Genomic DNA, 24,992 nt, shown 5'->3' with positions numbered 1-24,992 from the left:
TCTTATTGGCTTAATAGAGAATATTTGATATGTCATAGCATTTCTCAATGTTTTCATATATATTTGAAACAGACTGGGTACATGTTGTCAGGGTATGTTAAAATTTCATTAAACCTTGCCAGCCCTGACCTAACCTACCTGCCCACAAAATGTCTTCATATATATGTTCACAATTTAACTCGATCGTCCGGCAGGTGAATTTGAGAATCTGGCAGTCAGTGTTGAAAATAACCCGTCCCGGGCAGTCGGGTAAGCAGGTATTTCGAACGCTGGTGTTGTTAAATTCGTAGACCCTCCCAAATATTTACAACTTTCAATTACAATATATACAATAAGCAGGCAGAAAGAACACCATTACAAAGTATTGGAGTACGTTCTATGAACAATACACATCAAACCAGATTAAATCAAACCAGATTAAAAGTTTGTTACGTCGGTATTATACAGTCTGAAAATAATTGCGTTTAACATCGATCAACACAATAATAATTTGAATCTTCATTGGTGCCTTGGGTAAATCAATAATGTTTTAGTTGCTCATCCTTTATCTTATCTTTGCATTAAGAATATTTAGTTTTCTTCTGCCAAATGAAGGTAGACACCAAGAAAAGGTTAAGCACTCTATGCTATCCTGGCCATTGAAAACATGTGAATGCGTTAACATTTATCATCGCATCAACATTATTTCAGCCTTAAAGCAACAAGGTACATATACACAAGTCTGTTATAAATACGATGCACTTTTGTTCAACACATTCTAAAATAACAATATAATTTACATTTTCAAAGTGGACTAAAAGCTCAAATTGAAAAACAAGCTATTATTTATACACATACATATTTACAGTTTATGATTCTGAACAATTTCTTTCAAGTACTTTATTTATCACAAGAGATACACTAAGATACTTGAGGCTCATCCTCATCTGTTGTATGTAGATATTTGTGAGTAAACCTTGACTGTGGCTAATACTCGAGATGACCTCATGTATGCATGACCGGTAGTTGAAAACGTGTGCGCTTAACCTAAATCTATGTCAGTTGAAACCATGAACATGTACTAGTTTCTCTGTGTTTGATACATAACAACAACAATCATAGCATTTTGGAAAGTGATAAATAGTTATCGTTTCATTTTATGCATCGGTTATATTTGGGATTATACTTTTTCAGTTTCTAGTACTTTGGGGGCTTGACTCCAATTCGGGATTCGAACCTATACTCTCATAGTCATTAACCTAATCGCCAGAACACAAAGTCAACGATCTAACCCACTAAGCCACTTCCAGGCTTCCACTAAAAATGGAAGTCTGACAACTGGTTGTCTTGATCAAGTACTTTGCGAGTGCCGATTGACACGGCTCCCACAATCGAAAACTTCACATTTTCAAGGTGAATATTTAGAAGCAATAAAATTCCTTTTCTTAAGATTTTCATGTTTGATAAAGACGTAGAGCTAGTAAATAGCTGAATATTATTCACATTCTACATGAGAAGGAAAATATTATTAAACGTTTAATGAACAACGTGGAAGCGAATAGAAACCCTTCGCTTTGAACAAACATTTCCGATGTGATGTGTTTATTATAATGTGATGCGATTCCAAACTCAGATTCACCTTTTCTACAGCTTCAGATTAGGGCGTGATTTTTGATTGACTACTGTGAGATCATGATTATCATAATAATCGCAATAGACTGAGATGCCAGGTTTAATTCACATACAATATTTAATTTTAAAGGGCGCATTTACCTAACAGCATTGATAAGACTGGCCATTTCTATCGCAGTATAGTTACAAGGAGTGGCATATCAGTAGAGAATATTGTTCACCCAAATCGGTTCCATTGCATGTTAAATTATCCGATGGTGCACCTCATCCATCTACCCTTATAAAAAGCATTATGTGAATACTTTTTTCCAGTTTTGTGGCATAGCCAAGGCAGGAGACATGTGAATAGTCATCAAATATATATATATTCTCTTTGAAGAGCCTGTAAAATATTCATTGAGCTTAGTCACATTAGTATCATAAAATGACTGGGCATAAAATATTCTAAGAATAATTATGTACAGAGATAGAAACTTGTAATTGAATGCAACACGATGGAATGATATAGGTATGTTGTTGTATTACAAGGTTACAATTGCAGTGTCATTATATGTGACATAGTGTTTCAGTGCACAATAGCATCACAATACAATCCTCCACTGAACATCCTGCATTGATGCGATATATAAAGATGTCATATACATCTTCTGATTCAATGAAACCGATGTACATATTAACAAGGTTACACACACAGACGCACACGCACACACATACACACACACATACTCACATTCGGTAATTCACAAATGATCAGTGCATTTTATGTGTGTATATCCTCTGATTTGAAGTAAACTGGTTTGCATAACATATTTACACTCAAACACATCAAATTTATTCTATATACACCACAAAGAAACTCTTCTTGGATATGTCATGAGAGAATGTGTTGATTGAAATATTTGGATCCAATATCTTCTCTTTTGGGGTCCTGCATTCCCTTGTCTTGATCTTCCACAGTTACAAAACACAGATGATGTTCACTTCACAAATGTTATGGATTTTGCTTGCACATAATAATGCTGCCCGATTACCGCTAGTCCTCTGTTACTTGTCCATGGAACATACGTCTTTTCTTCGTCAACTGCTCAGCCGTCTCTCCTCTCCCGTTTTCTATATGAATATCAGCCCCATTCTCAGTAAGGAGTTCATATAACTCGCGATATCTATCATCCTGTTCTTCAAAACATATATCATAAACACAATGCAAAGGCGTGTTGCCAGCTTGATCCTGAGAGTTCACGTCTGACACAGGTAGCAACACACTTACACCTTCTCTACATTGTTCTCGTGCTGCAAGATGCAGAGGTGTCTGTCCCCACTTGTTCTTGGCATGCCCATCCGCCCCCCTTTCAAAGAGGAGTTGGTGTACTTCTCGACACGGCTTCGTACAGTATGTGTCATGTATGTAGTGGAGGGCGGTGTTGCCATCTTCATCTTTGGCATTTACATCTAACACCTTTCGCATCAGCTCTACGCATTTTGTACATTTACTTTTTCCTGCATTGTGCAGAGCTGTCAGTCCCTTTCTGTTCTTGATCTGAACATCACCCCTTTTAGCAATAAGATCGTGGTAAATCTTTTCACATCCGTCCTTACAAAAGTGTGCAGAATGCAAGCAGTGGAAAGCTGTGTTGCCTGCATTGTCTTGGGCATTTACGTCTGACACAGCAAGTAACAATTTGACACCTTGAAAACATTGCTTACTTGCTATTAAATGCAGCACTGTCTGTCCCATTTTGTTTCTGAGATGGCCATGTAAACCCTTCTGAATAAGAAGGCGTAATATTTCGTGGCAGTTATCTTCCTCTGTAGTAAATATACTTGTATCGTGTATGCCATGAGCAGCTGTGTTATCTTTGTTATCTTTGACATTCACGTCTGTCACCTCAAGCAACAGTCTCACACATTCTGGACATTGCCTCCTTGCTGCCTCGTGCAGAGCCGTTTCTGCATAAGTCTTTTCTTTGATATTTCCATCGGCCATCTTTTCCACAAAGAGTTTACATAATTCATGGCAATTATCCTCTTCATTATTGTGACGTACATAGTGCAAAGCTGTCCTACCATACATATCCTGAGCGTTTGGGTCAGCCACAGATAGCAGGAGTCTAACATTGTCAATATTCTGTCTTTCTACTGCCATATGAAGAGGGGTCTGTCCAGACCTATTTTTTATTTCTACATTTGCCTTTTTATCAATGAACATTTTATACATTTCTTTGTGGCGTGAACCATGACATTTTTCATGTATACAATGCAACGCTGTATCGCCACGTGCATCCTGGGCATCTACATCGGACAGAGGTAGTAAGATCTTTGCACTTCCTTCACACTGTATCGCTGCTGCATAATGAAGAGCTGTCTTTCCAGTCTTGGTCTTGATTTTAGCATCTGCTCCATTTTCAACAAGGACATTGTGCATTTCACTGCAGTCACCTGCACAACCAATAGGATGCACACATTGGTGTACATAGAGTAAAGGTGTGTTACCATGTCTATCCCGTCCATTCACACCTGTTTCAGTTGCTAAAAGTTTTACACCTTCCGTGCACCGTCCCAGCGCTGCCAAATGTAACGCTGACTGTCTTTCTATGTTTGTGATATGTTTATCACCTCCTTTCTCGATGATTAGTTGATAGATCATACGGCAGGAATCTACACTTGATGCAGATATATGGATTTTGCCCTTATGTAAAGAATGTAAAGGAGTGTTACCGGCTTTATCAAGGGCGTTTACTTCTGACACAGGCACCAAAAGTTGAACACACTGCACACAAGGTCTCTCTGCTGCCAAATGCAGGGCTGTCTTACCCAGTCCATTTTTTATATGAACGTTAGCCCTGTTATCAATAAACAATTGCAATAGCTCATGTACTTCCTGTTTCCAAGGGGTACCCAGCCTGCCATAAGTGTACAAACAATGTACTATTGTGTCACCATTGCAATCCTGGGCATCTATGTCAGAAGTCGATAACAACGAACTGACACATTTCACACACTTGACAATCGTGGCAACGTGCAGAGGTAACTGACCTTTATTATTAGGCTTCTGCTTTCCAGACACCCTTTCCTTTAGTAGAAACTCCAATACATCATGGTGGTGGACTTCACAAGAACCAACCAAATAGTGAAAAACTGTGTTACCCTTGTCATCAGGGTCAGTTACACCAGGCCATGAAAGGAAGATGCTAACACATTCCTGACACTGTTTCCATGCTGCCCTTTGGAGAAGAACACTGGCTGTTTTGGGCTGCACCTGTACTGACGTTTCCATATCTCTTAAAGACTTCAAGAACTGGTGATGCTTCTTACTGTGACACCAACTTTCTTGAACATCATCTGGAGCAGAATGGGGAATTTGAAAGACCTCGTGTAACAGCTCAAGCACTTTATCTGATTCATGTTGACATGAGGCAAGAATCAACATTTCATCGAGATCCATGGTGCCACCTTCTCCCTGAAGTAGTTTTATGACATCAACAGCTTTGGATATGTCAGTTGTTGCCATCCTATCCTCTTTGCGTATACATTCTTGACCTGGAACACAACATTTCTGAGTGTGTCTGTCAATACACATTTGTAGATACTGACTGTATAACTGTGTGGGATCTTGTATATGTGTATTGCACAAATCAATTATCCTTTTGACACATATCACATTGCAGCTCTGTATTGCAATTTGAAGCAAATGATTCAGTTCTTCTGGTTCTGGTTTCATCTTTTCTGTTAGCTTTACGCAATTATCAGATTCGATGGATGGCCTTCCAGCTAGAAGTCGAAAACATTCATTTGAGGGGTGTGCTCTGTGGGAGAGTAACATTTCTACTAAATCATTCTGGCTCCTGTCTACAGCACACGTTAACGCTTCATCCAAGACAGACTGGGTATCATCTGTAGCAGCTCCGAATGATTCAATAATTAGCTTTGCAAACTCTGTCATCTTGTTGAAGATTATGTGGGATAAGCAATACACGTAAGTACGGCGGACAACATTCTCTGACAACATGTCGTTTGCTAATATCAAATATGAGGACATTTCATGCATTGACATCCTGTGAATATTTGTAACATCCCATTCTCTGAACATTTCCTCTAAGATGTCAACATTATTTAGAGAAGGGTGAGACAGCACTATGTCTCGACTGTCCTCTTCTGATAAATACTCCTTGAGTTTGTTTGCAAATGCAGGATACAAATCTTCATTAAGGACAACTGCATTTGCTGTTTCACAAATCTCAACTTGCTCGTCTTTCGTTCTGACGAATTCTACCAACGTTGATGGGGTGCAGAATTCGATTCCTAAATCTGGGTATGATTTACACAAATCCACCAACAAGACATCATGTATCGACCTGTGCGAAAACATGTACATCTTTCCGTCACTCACAAGATAAATCTCACAGAGAAATTCAGCAATTTCCCTAATGACTGGCTTTTGTTTCAAACCACACACTTCTTTAATTTGCTTGCACCGAGTTTTAAAATCCCGAGAATGATTTAATGTCTTCAACTCTTTGATCGGTAAATACCCATTGTATAATAACACTAGTAGTAAAACATAAAACGATTCCCTTTGCTCCTTCTTGATACTATTAAGTTCAAAACTGATATACTCAAATGGCTTATGAAAAAACTCCAGTCCTTTTCTTTGAACATGCTCATTTGAAGCAAAAAATACGCAGCACTGAGGGAAGCCTAGAGCAGTGTTTATACTTGCAATCTCTCTTCTGAGTCCTTGAGGGACATATTTTCCACACACTGTGGAAATAAACTGTAGTTTTTCGTCTACTGTGAGACAATGATTTCCAACATCCAATCGGATATCTGTTGAAAGGCTGAATATGTTATATCTCTGTAAGTTTGGCATTGCTTGAGAAATTATTTCAGGCCTTGACGTAATCACTATCCAGATTGTACCAGCTTCAACTGAAGGCCACACAAGTTCAAACCTCGGTCTCCACTGGTCCAGATTGTATTTTATTAGATTACAAGAACCAAAAATATCGTCAATCATAACCACATACTTATCGCAGGGCATTGATTTCGGTACATAGGCCCATTCGTCAGGGGAGGATATTTTTAGCGGTAGTCGTGAGAACGCCTTTGATACTCTTTCTAACAGAGTGTAGCCAAGATGTGACTTGCCAGTTCCTGACCTTCCCTTGATGACCACACAGCCTTTCTCTGTCAGATGTCTGTAGGCAACATCTTCTACATGGGTCGAAACATGGTTTTTCGCACGTGTCGATTGGATTTTCAGGTTTGTTTCGGCTGAAGAAAATAAATAACATAATCAAATCATCATATGTATCACATCTGTACGGTTTTATTGCTTACTCTTCAGACCAAACACATTCAGCCACGAGAACATTATGGGTTATAGTTAACATATACGACAGCAGCATTCTAAAGTTAAATTATTTAAATGGGGAAAGACATGCGTCTACATGTATTTTAAGGTTTATCTTCGTCTGAAAGGGAATTTCTAAGATTCTAGAAACTTACGAAGCGTAATCCCGATTATTTCGTGATGTTCAGTATATTTTTATGATATGGGATTTTTAAATGTACATTTTCCAACATATTCAGCCGCTATCCACTATTAAGGAAATACACTGCCAATATTAAACAATAGTTTAAGAGGAGTTGTATTTACGAAAATCCTAAGTGTTAAATATTTGTTTCCACGCAGATGGAATCTTGCGTAGTTCTAGGTAAATTGTGGCGGGGGATAGCCGGGTTGTTAAAGCGTCCGCACGTCACGCTGAATACGCGGGTGCTGTTGTTCAAAGCAACCTTAGTGCTACGACTACCTTTGTACAACGGCATTTAGGGTTGGATTCAACTGACAACTACCAATTCTATTAATGTATATATCAGCATGGCATAGATTCTGTTATATATTGGAATATACATTTGGAAAGCGAGAGTGATTCATATTACTGTTTGCTTGTTTGTTTAGTTTGTCTTTTGTTTAAAGCTGCACTCAGCAATATTTCAGCTATGGTGGCGGTCTGTAAATAATCGAGCTTGGATCAGAAAATCCAGTGATCAACAGTATAAGCGTCGATCTATGCAATTGGGATACGATGACATGTGTAAAAAAGTTAGCAAGCCTGACCACCCGATCCCGTTTTTCGCCTCTTACGACAAGCATGGGTTGCTGAAGACCAATTCTAACCCGAATAAATTTACGGGTCCATTAAGCTAACTAGAAATCGATATTCATTTTACAGTGGCGGTCTGTAAATAATCGGGTCTGGATCAGACAATCCAGTGATTGACAGCAAGAACATCGATCTACACATTGGGAAACGGAATTAATAGTAAAGAAGACACGAAAATGCAGTGCAACACTACTCACCTATCAAATCCGAAAGAGGCGACCATCCATCTGCCGGAATGTGAAAATAATAACGTTATGTGAAATATATAATTAAGTCATCTTAAACATACAGGCGACACAATAAGACACATTTGTCTTATGGACATAAACATAATAATTTGTAACATTGCATTCCATAATATAATTATATAATTTGATAGTTACTTGACAGTCATACTTTTGCAAAATGTTACAACACACACTTAGGTTTATTGGAAGAGAATGGAAATTAGCTGCAATCGATCTGCGAGGTTGTGTTTTTGCGTTTTTGTTTAATGCCATACTCAGCAATATTCCAGCTATATAGCGGCGGTCTGTGAATAATCGAGTCTGGACCAGACAATCCAGTGATCAATACGATGACGTGTCAACCAAATCACCCGATCCCGTTAGTCGCCTCTTGACAAGTACGGGATGCTGAAGACCAATTCCAACCAGGATCTTGGTGGGTGCAGATGTTGGCTTTGTCACTGAGGTCACATAACTGACACCAACTACCAAAATAAGACAACGTCATGTTCAAACACGTGCACTGAGGAACTTACAATTGATAACACCCGCTACAGTGCTGTTGATAGCAGTTCCTCCCATCATACCCGTCTGTGAGACTGAAATTTCACGAACAATTATGAAGACATTCAAACTTGCATCGGAATACAGAATAGGACACTTCGACTAGACAATGACCTCTAGTTAATCCCAGGACGTTTGACTGAAGTCATTAAGGATAGACTTTGTGTGCAAACTCCAATTTTAGTTTGACATAAGTTAATGCCTAAACCAAGTCCCAAACTAGGGAGCAGACTCGGCATAAAGGATTTTACGTATCTAATTGAAAATCAAGTGAACTCCAATATCTATGAATACACATTGTAAACCAAGAGTCACTGTGTTCTTTAATCTTTTAATCTGATTGGTTGAAAAACGTGATCAAATGGTATTCGATTCCCGGAAATTCGCTGCGTATTAATACATGCAAACATCGCTCACACCATTGTATTGTTACGTCGTCAGCTGTGATGACGTCATTAAAATCAAATTGTGACGTAAAGTCCGAATGACGTCACAAATGAGCAGTTCCAGATGCTACCATGGGAAACAGCCGAAACGGCCGGCTGATGATATTTCACTGCTGTACCCGTACTCGATGTCAATGAGTGCAAACACAAAAACGTGTGTGGACCTTTTGGTTTACTTTTGTGTCGATAAACATCATGTGTTGGCCAATTTCCGGGTGTTATTGAGTATTTGAAGCACGGGAATATTTCATTTGACGTCGTCGGTTCCAAATGAATTCCCGTGCTTCAAATACTCAATAGCACCCGGAAATTGGCCAACACATGATGTTTATCTCCTAAATGTCATTTAGAAAGTCATCACATGCAACGCATTATATTTGGATCACACTTTCGGAGTAAAGTACAGATTCTAGTACTTTAATTGGGTCGAGACCCATTCTTGATTTGAAACCACACCCTCAGAGTCAGGCACGAGAGAAGTACTAGAATCTGTTCTTTACTGAGAAAGTGTAATCCCAAATAATACGTGTTACTTCCAATATACCTACTTGTATAGTGTGGTTGGGACATTTCTGGAGAAGCTTCTACTGAGGAGTCTGATCTCGCATGTTTTGCAGACGTATTCCCATCTAATGCCGTGTGTCTCTGTATCCTAATAGGTAATATCTGAAACAAAAACATGATAGATTTTAGCCGTAACACCTCAAGTTAGAAACAGACTGTTCACTGGTAATAAAAACCAAACCGCAGCTGCACGCTGTATCATTCAGGTCTCGGTGGGGTAGCCGAAACTTATAGCTTTCGCTCGTCATAAAGAAGACCCGGGTTCGATTCCCCCCGCATAAAAGACTGAAACGTCCGATCAACTCTGCTTGTAGGGCCGGACCATTTGTTATCCAGGGAATAGATGTTTTTAGCATTTAATTTTGAATCCAAATGCATTTTCCAGTTCCAACTGCAGAGCCACATTACCCCTAGCCGTGAAGATCCGGGTTGGCATTGGTCTTCTGCGATACACCGACGCCGAGACTCGACCTCTGTTAATGAGGAAGGGCGTTTACCCCTATGAATACATGGACAGCTGGGCCAAGTCCAACGAGACACGACTGCCTCCCATCAACCGATTTTACAGCAACTTGACCGACTCGACTATCACCCAGGACGATTACTCGCACGCGATTAACCTATGGAATAAACTGGGCTGCAAGAATCTGGGTGATTACAACAACCTGTACTTGAAAACAGATGTACTCCTGTTGGCCGACGTGTTCGAGATATTCAGAAAAACATATATTCGAAACAGTATGACCTAGATCTCCTATTTCTCCTCCCCGGGTCTCTCTCGGGATGCCTTGTTGAAAAAGACTGGTGTGAAACTCAAACTATTGACGGATTACGACATGCACCTGTTCATCGAAAAAGTCTTCCAAGGTGGTATTTCCATGGCTTCCAAACGCTACACGAAAGCCAACAACAAGTACGTGAAGGGCTATAATCCGAATCAACCCACCACCGATATCCTCTATCTCGACACCAACAAGCTGTACGGCTGGGCCATGAGCCAGTATCTACCCACCGGGGGGATTCGAGTGGACACACGAGACGATCGACGTCATGGGCATCGTGTCAGAATCGAAAAAAGGCGACATACTCGAAGTGGACTTGGAATATCCCGTGGAATTACACAAATCACACAAAAGCTATCCACTCGCTCCCGAACGTTTGACACTTAACCCAGATTGGATGTCCAACTACCAACGAAACTTGCTGGGGAAAAATAAGCCGGCTAACGTTGAAAAACTCGTACCCAACTTGATGAAGAAGAAAAAATATATCGTTCACTATCGCAACCTGCAACTGTACCTGTCGCTGGGAATGAAACTCACGAAAATTCATAGGGTGCTCAAGTTCGACCAGAGTCCGTGGATGGAGCCCTACATTAGAATGAACACGGACTTGTGAAAGCGGGCCAACAGTGATTTCGAGAAAAACCTGTACAAGCTCATGAACAACTTGGTGTTCGGTAAGACGATGGAGAACTTGAGAAAACACGTGAAGCTAGTCCGGTCGAAAGAGGAAAATAAGCTCAGGAGGAGGAGAAATAGGAGATCTAGGTCGTACTGTTTCGAATATATGTTTTTCTGAATATCTCGAACACGTCGGCCAACCGGAGCAAGATATTCAGCGACGATCGGGTGGCCCTGCACATGAGGAAAAGGGGATGAGCATCCTCGACTTATCCAAACACCTGATGTACGACTTTTACTACAACGAACTGAAGAAACAGTACGGCGAACGGTGTGAAGTGCTGTACACAGACACGGACTCCCTGCTGATGGAAATTCGAACCAATGACATGTACGAGGACATGAAGAAACACATCGATTTGTACGACACCAGCGACAACCCCAAGGACCACCCGATGCATGACACTATCAATAAAAAAGTGCTCGGCAAGATGAAAGACGAATGCGCCAGAACACCGATCACGGAATACATCGGCTTGAGACCCAAAATGTATTCCATCCTGAAAGCAGACGATAATGAAATCAGAAAAGCGAAAGGCGTGAAAAAATATGTGGTGAAAAAACAAATCAAACAGGCCAGATTCAAGGAAGCCCTGTTCAAGATTCGCACTTTCAAACATCAAATGAATACACTGAGAAGCGACGGACACAGGATATATGGACTGACGATAAACAAAACGTCCCTGTCGCCGGACACGAAACGTTGGATCGCCATCAACGGAATCAACACGTACACGTCGGACACGAAAAATTGAACTAAAAGAATAATTATATATATATATAATGTCACGACATCAAAAAAAAATTGAAAACATTTATTACAGTCTGCGTAGGTACTGGAAAGGCGCGAGCGCCATACACAAACTTGCCAAGATAGCAAGAGTATCACAAAACGAAGCCAAAGCGTGGTTGGAAAAACAAGCCCTGTGGCAAATCTACCTACCGGTACCGCGCTATGTACCTAGAAGAATATATGACGTGTCGACGCCCAATCGCGTTCACCAAGCCGACCGCCTGTTTCTACCCCACGACATGGTGAGACGTAAAACATACAAGTACGCCCTAACCGTCGTTGACGTGGCCAGCCGCTACAAAGAAGCTGAACCCTTAACCGCGAAAGATTCGACCCAAGTAGCATGCGGATTCGAGGGCATATACAAGCGCAGTCGGCTGACATGGCCCACATAGCTGCAAGTCGATGCTGGACGGGAGTTCATGGGTGCCGTGTCACAACTGCTAGCCAAGCACGGCATCTAAGTCAGGCGCGGAGCGGCCGGAGCTCATCGCAGTCAAGCCATAGTCGAGAGATTCAATAGGACTTTGGCCCAGCGCTTATTTGGGGATCAGTACGCACAGGAAATAGGTCTAAACACCCCCAACACCGAATGGGTCGTGCGACTACCTCAAGTGGTGTCGGCTATCAATCACGAAATCACTCGTGTCACTGATAAAAAAACAGCCAACGCTATTAAATTGAAATCAGTGAATGCTGAATCAGCTGCACCGTCGCGTGGGAAAGAGAAACAAATACCCGACCGGGCTCTTGTGAGGTACCTATATCAGCCAGGAGAACACGAAGGAGACACTCATAAACGAGCCACCGATCCTACATGGTCGGTCAAAACTTACAACGTAGATAAAGTGGACATCAAAGACGACGAACCGAACTTGCACTATGGGCCGCCGAGAGGTTTCGTCAGAGAGGAATTATTGATCATAACTCACGACACAATGTTACCACCCAAAAAATATAGCATTTGCTAAGCATTGCTAAGCATTGCTAAGAATTTGCTAAGCATTTGCTAAACTCAAACACTCGATAAGCCACGGGTTGGTCGGTTTTCAGCACGAGTTTGGGTTGTTTCGTTTCGGCGAGTTGTTTTTTCATTCGTTCCCGTTCTAGTTTGCTCATCACGTCGTTTTCTCTCAAACATTCCTCGAACGAATCCCTGTCCTTGCAGTGAATAAGGCAACCTTGCTTCAGGGTCTGTACGAGAGACTAAAGGCAACCCATCGCGTCTGTTCCCTGAGGTCTTTCAACACCGAGTTGAATTTCTGCGTTAGCACCCAAATGCTGTGCTTTGCGTGTCGGCCAGAAAACGCTAAATACCATAGCATGTCTCTCTTTTTTGTTATCTCTTTATTAGTGCTGCAGTCGTCCAGGATAAACAGCGTCAACTTCCCTTTAAATTTGTTGTGATAAGCTTTCAGCCAATCCTGCAGACGTGTTCCCGGGTTGACTTTGTGCACGTCCGGGTCCGTCATCACCCAAGATCTTTCCGTGTACGTTTTGTTGATGTGCAGAGTACGGCACATGATAACGATGTTATCGAAGGTATCCCGGTAGTATCCCTCCAGCATATTCAGCACGAAAACGGTCTTCCCACAGCCCGTCTGCCCGCACACTAAAGCGCAGTTCAGATCGCGAGGTAGATCAATAAATTGCCTGCACGAATCTTCCATTGTCGATATTAAGTTGCGCGTCCATAGTCGCGTACAAATATAGTTTTAATTTGCCTGCGGTTTGAGCCTTCTTGACGATTTGGATGGTGATCCCCTCGCTGCCATTGTCAATGCGGCGTCTGCTTCCGTGTAGCCTGTCGTCATACGTGGATCGCATGTCCAACCACAGCGCGTACTTGGTGGTCAGGTATTCCCCGATCTGCATGGAGGATAGATCCAGGTCCTTGGCGACGTTGTTGACTTCCGGTGGGTGTTGTTTGAGAGTCGGTAGCTTTTTTATCTCGTCCCATTGCTGGTATGCCCTCATGCCTTGGCTGAACAGTTGGTTGGGCACGCCCTCGATGGTCACTTCCACTTTCGTGATTTCAGGATTGAAAAACCTTTCGCTGTCTCTTTCGAATGGTACATATTCCTCCACTGGAATGATCAAGATGCCTTTCATTGATCGCGCCGGCACATTCAAGTTGATATTCCACAACGTGTAACTCTTGTCCCGTACTATCGTTTTATGCCGCAGGACCCTATCGTACAGGATGGACAGCTTCCCAGAGTACTGGTTTCGAATCTGCCGGGCCAGCTCCGAACTCGTGACCATGTTGAAATCCAGTGAGATGTTGTCGATGGCGTAACTACCATCATCGCCGTTCGACGTATGCACGACTTTGCTGTAGTCGTTAAACGTGAGTTCGTATTCCAGCCAATCGCCCAGCGCGGCCTGGTAAAGCGGCGCGTATCCCGAGCGGGTTGTTTCGTTTCGGCGAGTTGTTTTTTCATTCGTTCCCGTTCTAGTTTGCTCATCACGTCGTTTTCTCTCAAACATTCCTCGAACGAATCCCTGTCCTTGCAGTGAATAAGGCAACCTTGCTTCAGGGTCTGTACGAGAGACTAAAGGCAACCCATCGCGTCTGTTCCCTGAGGTCTTTCAACACCGAGTTGAATTTCTGCGTTAGCACCCAAACGCTGTGCTTTGCGTGTCGGCCAGAAAACGCTAAATACCATAGCATGTCTCTCTTTTTTGTTATCTCTTTATTAGTGCTGCAGTCGTCCAGGATAAACAGCGTCAACTTCCCTTTAAATTTGTTGTGATAAGCTTTCAGCCAATCCTGCAGACGTGTTCCCGGGTTGACTTTGTGCACGTCCGGGTCCGTCATCACCCAAGATCTTTCCGTGTACGTTTTGTTGATGTGCAGAGTACGGCACATGATAACGATGTTATCGAAGGTATCCCGGTAGTATCCCTCCAGCATATTCAGCACGAAAACGGTCTTCCCACAGCCCGTCTGCCCGCACACTAAAGCGCAGTTCAGATCGCGAGGTAGATCAATAAATTGCCTGCACGAATCTTCCATTGTCGATATTAAGTTGCGCGTCCATAGTCGCGTACAAATATAGTTTTAATTTGCCTGCGGTTTGAGCCTTCTTGACGATTTGGATGGTGATCCCCTCGCTGCCATTGTCAATGCGGCGTCTGCTTCCGTGTAGCCTGTCGTCATACGTGGATCGCATGTCCAACCACAGCGCGTACTTGGTGGTCAGGTATTCCCCGATCTGCATGGAGGATAGATCCAGGTCCTTGGCGACGTTGTTGACTTCCGGTGGGTGTTGTTTGAGAGTCGGTAGCTTTTTTATCTCGTCCCATTGCTGGTATGCCCTCATGCCTTGGCTGAACAGTTGGTTGGGCACGCCCTCGATGGTCACTTCCACTTTCGTGATTTCAGGATTGAAAAACCTTTCGCTGTCTCTTTCGAATGGTACATATTCCTCCACTGGAATGATCAAGATGCCTTTCATTGATCGCGCCGGCACATTCAAGTTGATATTCCACAACGTGTAACTCTTGTCCCGTACTATCGTTTTATGCCGCAGGACCCTATCGTACAGGATGGACAGCTTCCCAGAGTACTGGTTTCGAATCTGCCGGGCCAGCTCCGAACTCGTGACCATGTTGAAATCCAGTGAGATGTTGTCGATGGCGTAACTACCATCATCGCCGTTCGACGTATGCACGACTTTGCTGTAGTCGTTAAACGTGAGTTCGTATTCCAGCCAATCGCCCAGCGCGGCCTGGTAAAGCGCGCGTATCCCGAGCGGCAGGCAAAAAACGCTTCCCGTACGCTTCGGCGATGGCTCGTTCGGACGCTGATTTACAGTTCTGTGAACAGATGCCTTGGTACACATCGTTATCGTGTTCACCCTTTCTTTTCCAAAGATCCATGTAACAGTAAAACATATCTCTGTCGTCTATACTCAACACCTTGTTGCCGCTGATTTTGATGGTGGTTTTCTTGACGATGGCACAACCGACATTCTCACGGGCTCACGTTTGTCGTTGTCAGAAGTCAACGCGATGTTAAATGCCAGTCGAACCGTTCCGGGAACGATAACGTCATTCTCGCCCAGGTTGGGGAATCGAACCAACAGCGTTTGGTTTTGATCTATCTTGCTCGGATTATTGGTGATGGTCACCGACTGACGCACGGCTTTGATGTCGAGAGGCTCTCTTAATCTTCGGAAAGGATCTAACTTTCTTCCGTATTGGGACATTGTTATATACATGAAATATATAAGTTTAATATAATTAATATAATGGATGACATTCCGATGGATGATTTGGGTGCTGGTGGGCTCGATGATGGGGATTACGTTGAAGACACCTCATTCATGGGCGACACCATTAGCAATGAACTTTTAAAGCAGACCGTAGACGAATATTACAACACATTGAGGCGAGATAAAAATTACGTCGAACCGTTGGGACGAGACTATTCCAAGTTCAAAATTGACAACGAAGGGACGCTGCGATTGAAAGCTCATCCAGAGATCGATTTCATGAGCAAACACACAAGAAAACTGCTTGCCTTGTCTATGGTAGCCAGTCGTCATGGTGGGCAACTGATCCGCGATGAATTAAACATGCGAGATTACGGCGGTGCACGACCCAAACAACTTCCACCCAAAGTAGTTTGTGATCTGCAAAATGTCTGGACCGAACTCAGCAATGCCGGAGATGTACCGCAACGTGCTAAAGAAACGTTGGACAGCATCAAAAAACTGTTAGACACGTACTGGAACGAGCCTTTGCCGGGTTTCGAATTTCCTGTTCGAGAACTGCGAGGGCTAGACAGGGCATTGCGAATCGTTCGTGGAGAACTCGTGAACAATATGGGGAAACTGAACGAAATCGATGAGCACATCGCTCGCAAGAAAATAAAACTCAGTCAGGTCCAAGATGACGAGTCTCTGAAAACCATCATCGAAAAACGGTTGCACGACTTACAAGACGAGATACGGACTGGAATGGAATCCGCTCCCTCTAATCGAGAACAGCTTTGGTCCCAAATCAGCCGCGTGCGGGAAACCATCGATCGAGTCCTGAACGAAGACACCACGTTGGCGGACAGGATCCGAATTTTGTTCCGAGAGCAAGGGATTACCATCGCCAGCGTTCTTACGGCATTGGGCTTCATCATATCAACCCTGGTCGTAGGGCTGGCGGGGGGTGGAGGTACACCCACACCCCCAACCCCACCAAGTGGTGGCGACGTCAAAGACTGGGTAAAAAAACCACCTGAAATCTCTCGGAGAAGCCCTGGCTAAACTCGCCGGTAAAGCTGCCGAAGCGCTTCCGGGAATCTTGTGTAGCATCGTCTCGTGGCTACTGAGTACGCTGTCGAAAACTGTCACATGGCTCAGTCAAAACCTGTGGGCGTTTATCATCGCCTTGGCCAGGCTGGTGTACGTGGCCGCTAAGGAATTCTTAACCAAATGAGGCAGACCCGACCGTGATGCCAACCACTAGCACTGTTTTACGATCGCTGGTGTTCTTTATTTTCAGCCACTGATGTGGTGGAAGGGGCTTGGTGTGGGTGCTGTATCGAACCTTTGGCTGGGTGTGACGTTTAAGACGTTGATACCCGGGTTGATACCCAACTTTTGATCGGTGGTGGCAATGACTATTTCGTTGATGTAGCCCACCACTTTATGGATTCTCAGTTGCATGTCGCTCGGGGCCATGTACAGTCCCACTCCGAACACGTAGTTGACTTTCGACCGGGCATATTCCAACATGTTTTGGTAGCGTTGGATAGCAATTGGTAGATCAACTGGAGCATTGATAGCATCCTCGACGTTGACCAAGAACTGTTTCTGCACGTCGTAAGCCGTCCCTTTACCCACGATGTCGGAACACGTTTGCGTCTGCGCTCCCAGCAGCGCCAACACATACGTTCGAATCGAGTCGTTCAAGCGTTCGGTGCCATGAGATCATCTCTCCACTCGTTATTCGTGACGTAAGCACCTGCATACGTTTTACCATCCTATTCTTTCAACTTCTTGCTGGCTTCTACGAGGGGCATATTGTGAACCATAGGAATACCCAAACCATGATTCACGCCTGGCAAACACCAATCTGTGTTGGATTGATTTCGAATTCGTTGCAAATTCTATCGTATGCCCGTGGATCGTACGGATTGTTTACCGCATCCCATGCTTTGTCCTGTGGAAGCGGAGCGCTGATTTCTTTGAGGATACGCCTGATCTGGTAGTACACGTGAAACATAAACACAGACTGACTCAGCGGGCCACACTGAGTGTCGCTCAACGTCACACCGCACCCCGTTGTAGCGCACCACACGGCATAATTAAATTGATTCTGCCAGAACTGCATTGGGTTGTTAAACCAAGCGTGTACCGTCTTAACGTTCGTCACCGAAAACCTGTAATATTTAAACACATCAATAAGTGGTGCTTTGAAATGCAACCCATCTGCATCGACCACGATCTTCATGTGTGTGAAATTGGAAGCTCTTACTTATCGCTTTTAGAATAAAACACTCCCGGTTTGTACATGTTGAATTGTTATATAATATATAATATATACTTCCAATATGTACGTGACGCTTCCGGGAATAATGAGCAGTGAGGCCGCTCAACTGCTGCACGCGATCGATAACACGTCCGCCCAACTCGAAGTCGCACTCTGCGATGTCACCTACTACCCGCGATGGACCAACATCAACAGCAAAACAACAGGCTGTTCGTCAACGACAAACGCAACCAAATAACGGACGGCTACTACAGTGTGTGCTCTCTCAACGAAGAAATCTTCGAACCCGTGGGAGCCGAACTCAAAATGAACGACTCGAACGGCACGGTCGTGTTAGCCAACAATGGGAAAAACGACTTGAGACACAGTAAGCCATTGACTAAAACGCTCAGGTTTACTTCGAATGACATTCCACGCTGTCGAGAGCTGTACCGGTGAAAACGGAAAAGTATAACGATGGCAGAACCGAATCGTTTTCGAAATTAACCCGAGGCACCATCTCGGAATTAAAAGTATCTGTTTTAGATATAAAACATAATCCTGTGAATATAGGATACCTCAGCGTGACACTGCACGTACGATAATGACTAGCGCCCAAGGTCCTGGAACGGCCATGCGATTGAAAAAATGCGTTAATATAGCGGTCTCCGGCCTCGGGGACACGTGCGCATTCGATGAACCAGGAATAGATGGTAAACTGGAAACTTGCAACTGAAAAACAATATTTACAAACGCGTTGAAGTCCCCGACGTCGGTGGATCTGGCAGTAACTTAGACGATATCGTCGATACATCAAGAGCTGTCAGCAACACTCGGTACGACCTAGTCCGCAATGACGAGGATGAATGGATGATATACCCAGCGTTCGGCGGCAAGCTGTTCAACTTAGACGACGTCGAGACCACGGTCGTCGTTCGAAACAAGCAGTATGCCCTCGTCTTCACCGACGACAACAAATGGATTTTAACACAATCTCGAGTCGACTGGTTTCTCAACATCACGCTCGGCTCTCCCTACGTGTTCACGGAAAACAAAGACCACTACCTAAACAAAGTCGTGAACAACGGAACCCTGCTCGTTGCTTACGTCCCGACGCATAGGCGCAGTGTAATCATCAGTCCACTTTCGAGTATGGCAGCCCACATTCTATCGAGTAAACCCGGGGAGCAAAACGTGGGGTTGCAGGTGGTGTCTGAATTTGACGGCGTGGTCAACATCGTGGAAAGTCTACCGCCGAATTCCACGCTGGTCATCCAAGTCTACCTCGGTGAACCATCGCAGGGCGAAGTCGAAATCGTGAAAGGAATCAAACTCTGGTGGACCAAACAACATCAATATCACATTTGTTCTGTTTACGTGCGGGTGAACGTCGATTCCCACACCAGTCTGCAGGGAGTCACCGTTACCGTGGAAGACAAGATATCACTCACCAAAATTTTCCTACCCGACAACATACATCTCATGGGGTTGAAGTGCACATCTGAGAAATTATCAGAAAATCAATTGGAAACTATTTTATAACATTTTTATATAGACGATGAACAATCATCATCCCAACGTCACACTCGGTGATTTAAGAGACACAGAGGGGTTCGATCTGCCTGGTGAGGAAAACACATTGTACGACCTACATTTGAAAGACAACGTGTACGAGCGGGTGTCGCTAGCAGACTTTAAAGAGCCCGAATGGTTGATCAACATGACCCTCACCGCACCTCATATCTCGTTTAAATACAATGATTACGTCTCCGAGATTAAGAACAACGGTATCATTCTCGGGTCTTTCATTCCGGATTCTGATGATGTAAAAGTTATACGAGTACCAGGTTACCTGGGCAGCATGTTAGATTCAAACGGGGATTCGCATTTAAGGGTCGACTTCCCCAATTACCAATCAGACCTTATGGCTATAAGACCAAACTCCACACTCGTAATAGAAATCTTTCTCAGAGAGGTTCGTGATGGTTCAGAACGACAACTTTTACCTGGGTTGACAATACACTTGGAAAGTAGACCCTGGTACCATCGTTGCCATATCATCATACAACTGGGATCGGAACCCTTACTGAGAGTTATACCCCCCCCTTCATACCCCTCTATAGCTTTCGTGTGAACCAATATTTACTTAGAGTCTCACGTATTGTGCGATGATATAAACGTTATAAGCCTCAAATATACTCATCAAAAATTAAATGAAACCCAATTAAAAAATATCTTATAAAATATATTATACACACAGGATGGGGCTGTACCCAGTCGTAGAAGAAGTAGCAAAAACAATGGAAACCGTAGACGGGTTTCGTTTGAGACAGTTATGCGACATAAAACATCAACTAGAACAAGATCGAGACATACGGGCAGCATTATGTAAGAAATACCATAAAGCTTTTAATTTCGTGGATGTGGCTGATACCACCCTTATGGCAACCAGCATGGGATTAGGAGCAGCAGGTGTCGGTTTGTTGACCACCATCGTAGCCGCAACCATAGTGCTGGGCATTGAAATAAAAGCTGGGGTATCAGGGTTGGTGGGGTTGGTGTTTAAGTTTACATCCCGCAGATTACATCGTAAAGCATTGAAACACGACGAAATTAGAATTCTAGCCGAAGCAAAGTTAAACACAATAGACGACCGTATTTCCACCGCACTCACTGACAGTAAAATCTCAGAGGAAGAATTTCGTTTGGTCCTCTCTGAAGTCGCAAAATATCACAGAATGAAACAAGAGATTCGAACCAAGTCTCGTAACAGCACTGCCATCAGTGAAGACGAGAAAAAAGTACATAGAACAAGGGATACAACAAGCCCAACAAGCTTTCATTACGAAAACCAAAGAAATCATAGGAGATTCACATTAAATTGTTTCGCTGAGATCAACATTGTATAGTTTATTGATGTGAAAATTTATTGCTAGGACAAACAACACTTACCTCCCTGTCGAGTGGTCACAATAGTGCAGGAAGTGTTGGCTTGAGTCATAGGCCGCGTGACCAGGAAAGTGCCGATTCATAGTGACCAGGAAGTTTTGGGGCGAGCAAAAAGTGGTATGCACACTAGCGGAGAGAGATAAGGGCCTCACAAAAGCTTTATTTATGAAATAAAGCTTTACAGAGTCTTTTGTCAGAAGTGATCTCGTACCGCTATTCTATATAGTGTACAGTACACAACCCTGTGCACTTAAAAGAACCCACGAATCCGTTGGTATATGACCAGATGGTGGCCACATGAATACGTGCAAACACCCAGTTGCAGGTACAGCAACGTGCAGTAAACTTGGACAAAGTACTGTGACTATGTGTCCCAGTCCACCCAGCTGTGAATGGGTACCTCGTAAGGATGGGAATGCCACAATAACTCGGTGCGCCTAGTGGCTGCAAGAGTTGTATGATCCCCAGGGAGTTGAGATTGACAATACGATGTGCCGTTGAGATTGACATCCAGTGAACGAGGGAAAAACAAAGCGCCTTTGAGCAGCTGAGCTGAGCTGGATATCGGCGCTATACAAATGTTAGTATGTATGTATGTATGTATGTATGTATGTATGTATGTATGTATGTATGTATGTATGTATGTGTGTGTGTGTGTGTGTGTGTGTGCGTGCGTGCGTGCGTGCGTGCGTGCGTGCGTGCGCGTGCGTGCGTGCGTGTGTGCGTGTATGTATGTATGTATATACTACTCAGGGGTCAATATTTATACAGTCGAACCTGGTTTATCCGGACATTTTGGTTACACTATGAAATCGTCCGAATAGCGAGGTGTCGGGTTAACTGGATCAAACAAGCAAAACGTATTGACGATGTATATTGAAACATATTCATGTATGTATATCAATAAATCAATACCAGTTCGCATTAGTTATATTTCAGTCACATAGACATTTTTGTCGGTACTGTTTTCCCAAGTAGAAAATACAAAATGGCCTTATGTAGGGAATGCCCCTGCTCAGAAATGTTAACCATACAAACCAGCATTGTAATGGCGAAATTATAACAATGAAAAACTAATTTATGAAATATATTTCAAATGACATGCACCAATATTACCGGTCATGTTTGTCATGTGTTGAAAGTAGGCTATCAGGCATACGACTTGTCAACCTCTGCACCGTCAAAACATGTTGCACAACGCCAATTTGAGAAATGCATAAGTTTGGTTATATCATAGGATCAAAGGCATGATAAATTTACAATAGATGAGGACTCTTACGAATTAGACCCGTGAAGGTCCTGGTTAAAATTGGTCTTCAGCAAACCATGATTTGGTTATAAAAATAACTAAATCAGTAAGAACATCATTAGCCCAGTTCTGTTGTTATTATGATTTATATTAAAAATTGAAAATTTCATGCAATTAAAAATATAAATAAATAGTGTCGTAATGTTGCTAAGATGAATATCATGTTCTTTTGGTATGTGATTTTTTACGAGTTGAGACATCGCTACATACCACTTAATATACCAATTGTCATCCAAGCAAACCTTTTGTATGCTTACGTCAAAAAGGAACCTTATGTAACCTTGCTTTGTTTCGCTTATCATGCCTTCTTAAAAAAAGGCTCACCACCCAATCATCCTTGTAACCTCTGTTAATACAGTACAATGGGCTTACGGCCTGCAGTTCAGAGAAATAAAACAGATATATCGAACATTACATGCGTAAATCAAATCATGTACTCATGCACATACCACAGTACACCATGGCGTCAGTTTTGACATATTTTTACGATGGCTGTGAATACATATACAGGGAATGGATTAGTCTTCAAGGTACTGAAGATCCTCTCCCGATGAAATCAAATTCAACATGGAATCCAAACAGCAGAATACTCACTATTGTGTATCAGAGAGATGTGGAGACCTGTCTATAATCGTTTGATGAGTTCATTGCTAAAATGGCTGTTCAGCTTGTGACAAAATGTGGGCTTCCTCTGACGTAACTCAACTATACCCGTTTGTCCGTGATCACTCGTTCTTTTCCGAATGCTGACGGAGATATGGACGGTTGTTGTGCAATTTGCCGAATACTCACATGACTGCAGAATGACTGTGGTTTGTTATAGGTTCGTGGTTTAACGCCGCACTCAGCAACATTCCAGCTATTTGGTGGCGATCTGTAAATGATCTATTCTGGACCAGACAATCCAGTGATCAATAGCATGAGCCTCGATCTACGCAGTTGGGATACGATGGCATGTGCCAACCAAGTCAGCGAGTCTGACAACCCGATTCCGTTTGTCGCCTCTTACGACAAGTACAGGTTACTGAAAACCAATTCTAACCCGGATCTTCACGATTAGGTTTGTTATGAATGTTATGATCAATAAATCAAGTTAATATTTATATAGCGCCTGTTCCAACAAATTGCTCAGAGGCGCTCAAGCAAAGGTACTGTGAGAAGGCTGTGTTTTAGCATTCGCTTGAATTGGTTGAGTTCGCATGTCCAGGATGCTGTGAGATTGTTCCGCGATATGGGTCCTGCTTTGGAAAAAGATCCGTCACAAAAGGTCTGACTTTTTGTGGGAGGTATCTCCAATATTCGTGATGTTCTGGGTCCTCCAGTTATGTAATGGTGGACAATGCAGGGTGGAGCTAAATCATTCAAGGTCTTGAACACGAAGACATGATCTTGAACATAATTCTTTGTTATGAACTTTGCGATTTTTATGTTCTCATGTCATTTCTTGTATTTATCAGTACAAAGAGCAAATACCAAACAAATATTGCCGTTACAAAGTAAACCAGTAAGAATGGCGATAATCTAAAGGTAATGAACGTATAAAAAGGTTTTACGAAACACATATAGAATGATATAATATAATATAAAGATGATACTTGTCTTGGGCCTTCTGGGTTTCCTATCGAAAGTCAAGCTATGCAAAACATACTTTGTCAGTTAACCCCTGAAGCCGTGATATTACCTGAATATTGCTAAAAAGCGGCGTAAAACTGAACTCAATCACTTGATCTAAATCCGCATCTATGGACACCCAACAGTACATACGGTCACGTGACACCGTACGTCATCAAAATGTTCTCGGGTCTAACTCATTGGCAGATGAACGGAACAGCACTTAATCCTTTTCTTTTATGCTTGATCCGTATTGTTGGAATACGATGATCTCACCCACGGACGATGGTATTATATCATGTTTTTAGCCATGACTTAAAGCAAATCAATCTGAACTGATGAAGACTCTTTCCACACGTCTAACTCTAATACAGTTGATGAGAGTTATCTCCCTTCGTAGTGCTATACTTGTTGTCCAACATATTTGGATGTTTGGTTGAACTAAACATTCCACTATACATATGACTGAGGTCTGTAAATAATCGAGCCTGGGTCATTCAATCCAGTGATAAACATTGTTTGGCAATGGGGATACGATGACATGCATCAACCAAGTTCAGCGAGCAAGACAACCAATCCCGTTTGTCGCCTCTCACGACAAGCATGTGTTGCTGAAGACAAGTTCTAACCCAGATCTTCACTGAAAACAACGATCCGACGCCGTCGCTCATCGTAGGATGCTCCACAAGTCCATTTTGTTATCAGGTCCTATGGGTCATTAGATTTGTGGACACTTAAGACACTCAAACCGGGTAGTCGGGCATGGTTAACTGGGGGTGGGCGGTAGCTCACAAAATCGACCACTGGATTGCTT

The 24,992-nt window shown here is 43.0% G+C and overlaps 1 protein-coding gene across 1 annotated transcript; it reads right to left on the bottom strand.

The window, feature by feature from the left end:
* Window positions 1–1,362: 1,362 nt before the first annotated feature.
* Window positions 1,363–23,263, bottom strand: LOC124255078. Its single transcript, XM_046688913.1, has 5 exons — window positions 23,162–23,263; window positions 9,564–9,681; window positions 8,542–8,604; window positions 7,976–8,005; window positions 1,363–6,882 (listed from the first exon to the last, which is right to left on the bottom strand). Exons 2-5 carry the CDS (start codon window positions 9,583–9,585, stop codon window positions 2,645–2,647), a joined length of 4,353 nt encoding a protein of 1,450 aa, XP_046544869.1. The 5' UTR covers window positions 9,586–9,681; window positions 23,162–23,263; the 3' UTR covers window positions 1,363–2,644.
* Window positions 23,264–24,992: the final 1,729 nt, after the last annotated feature.

This window comes from Haliotis rubra, unplaced genomic scaffold (assembly GCF_003918875.1).
Source record: "Haliotis rubra isolate DU_JTF1 unplaced genomic scaffold, ASM391887v1 Scf591, whole genome shotgun sequence".
Lineage (NCBI taxonomy): Eukaryota > Metazoa > Mollusca > Gastropoda > Lepetellida > Haliotidae > Haliotis > Haliotis rubra.
The sequence above is the reverse complement of the archived record's forward strand: the minus strand, read 5'-3'. Positions and strand labels throughout refer to the sequence as shown.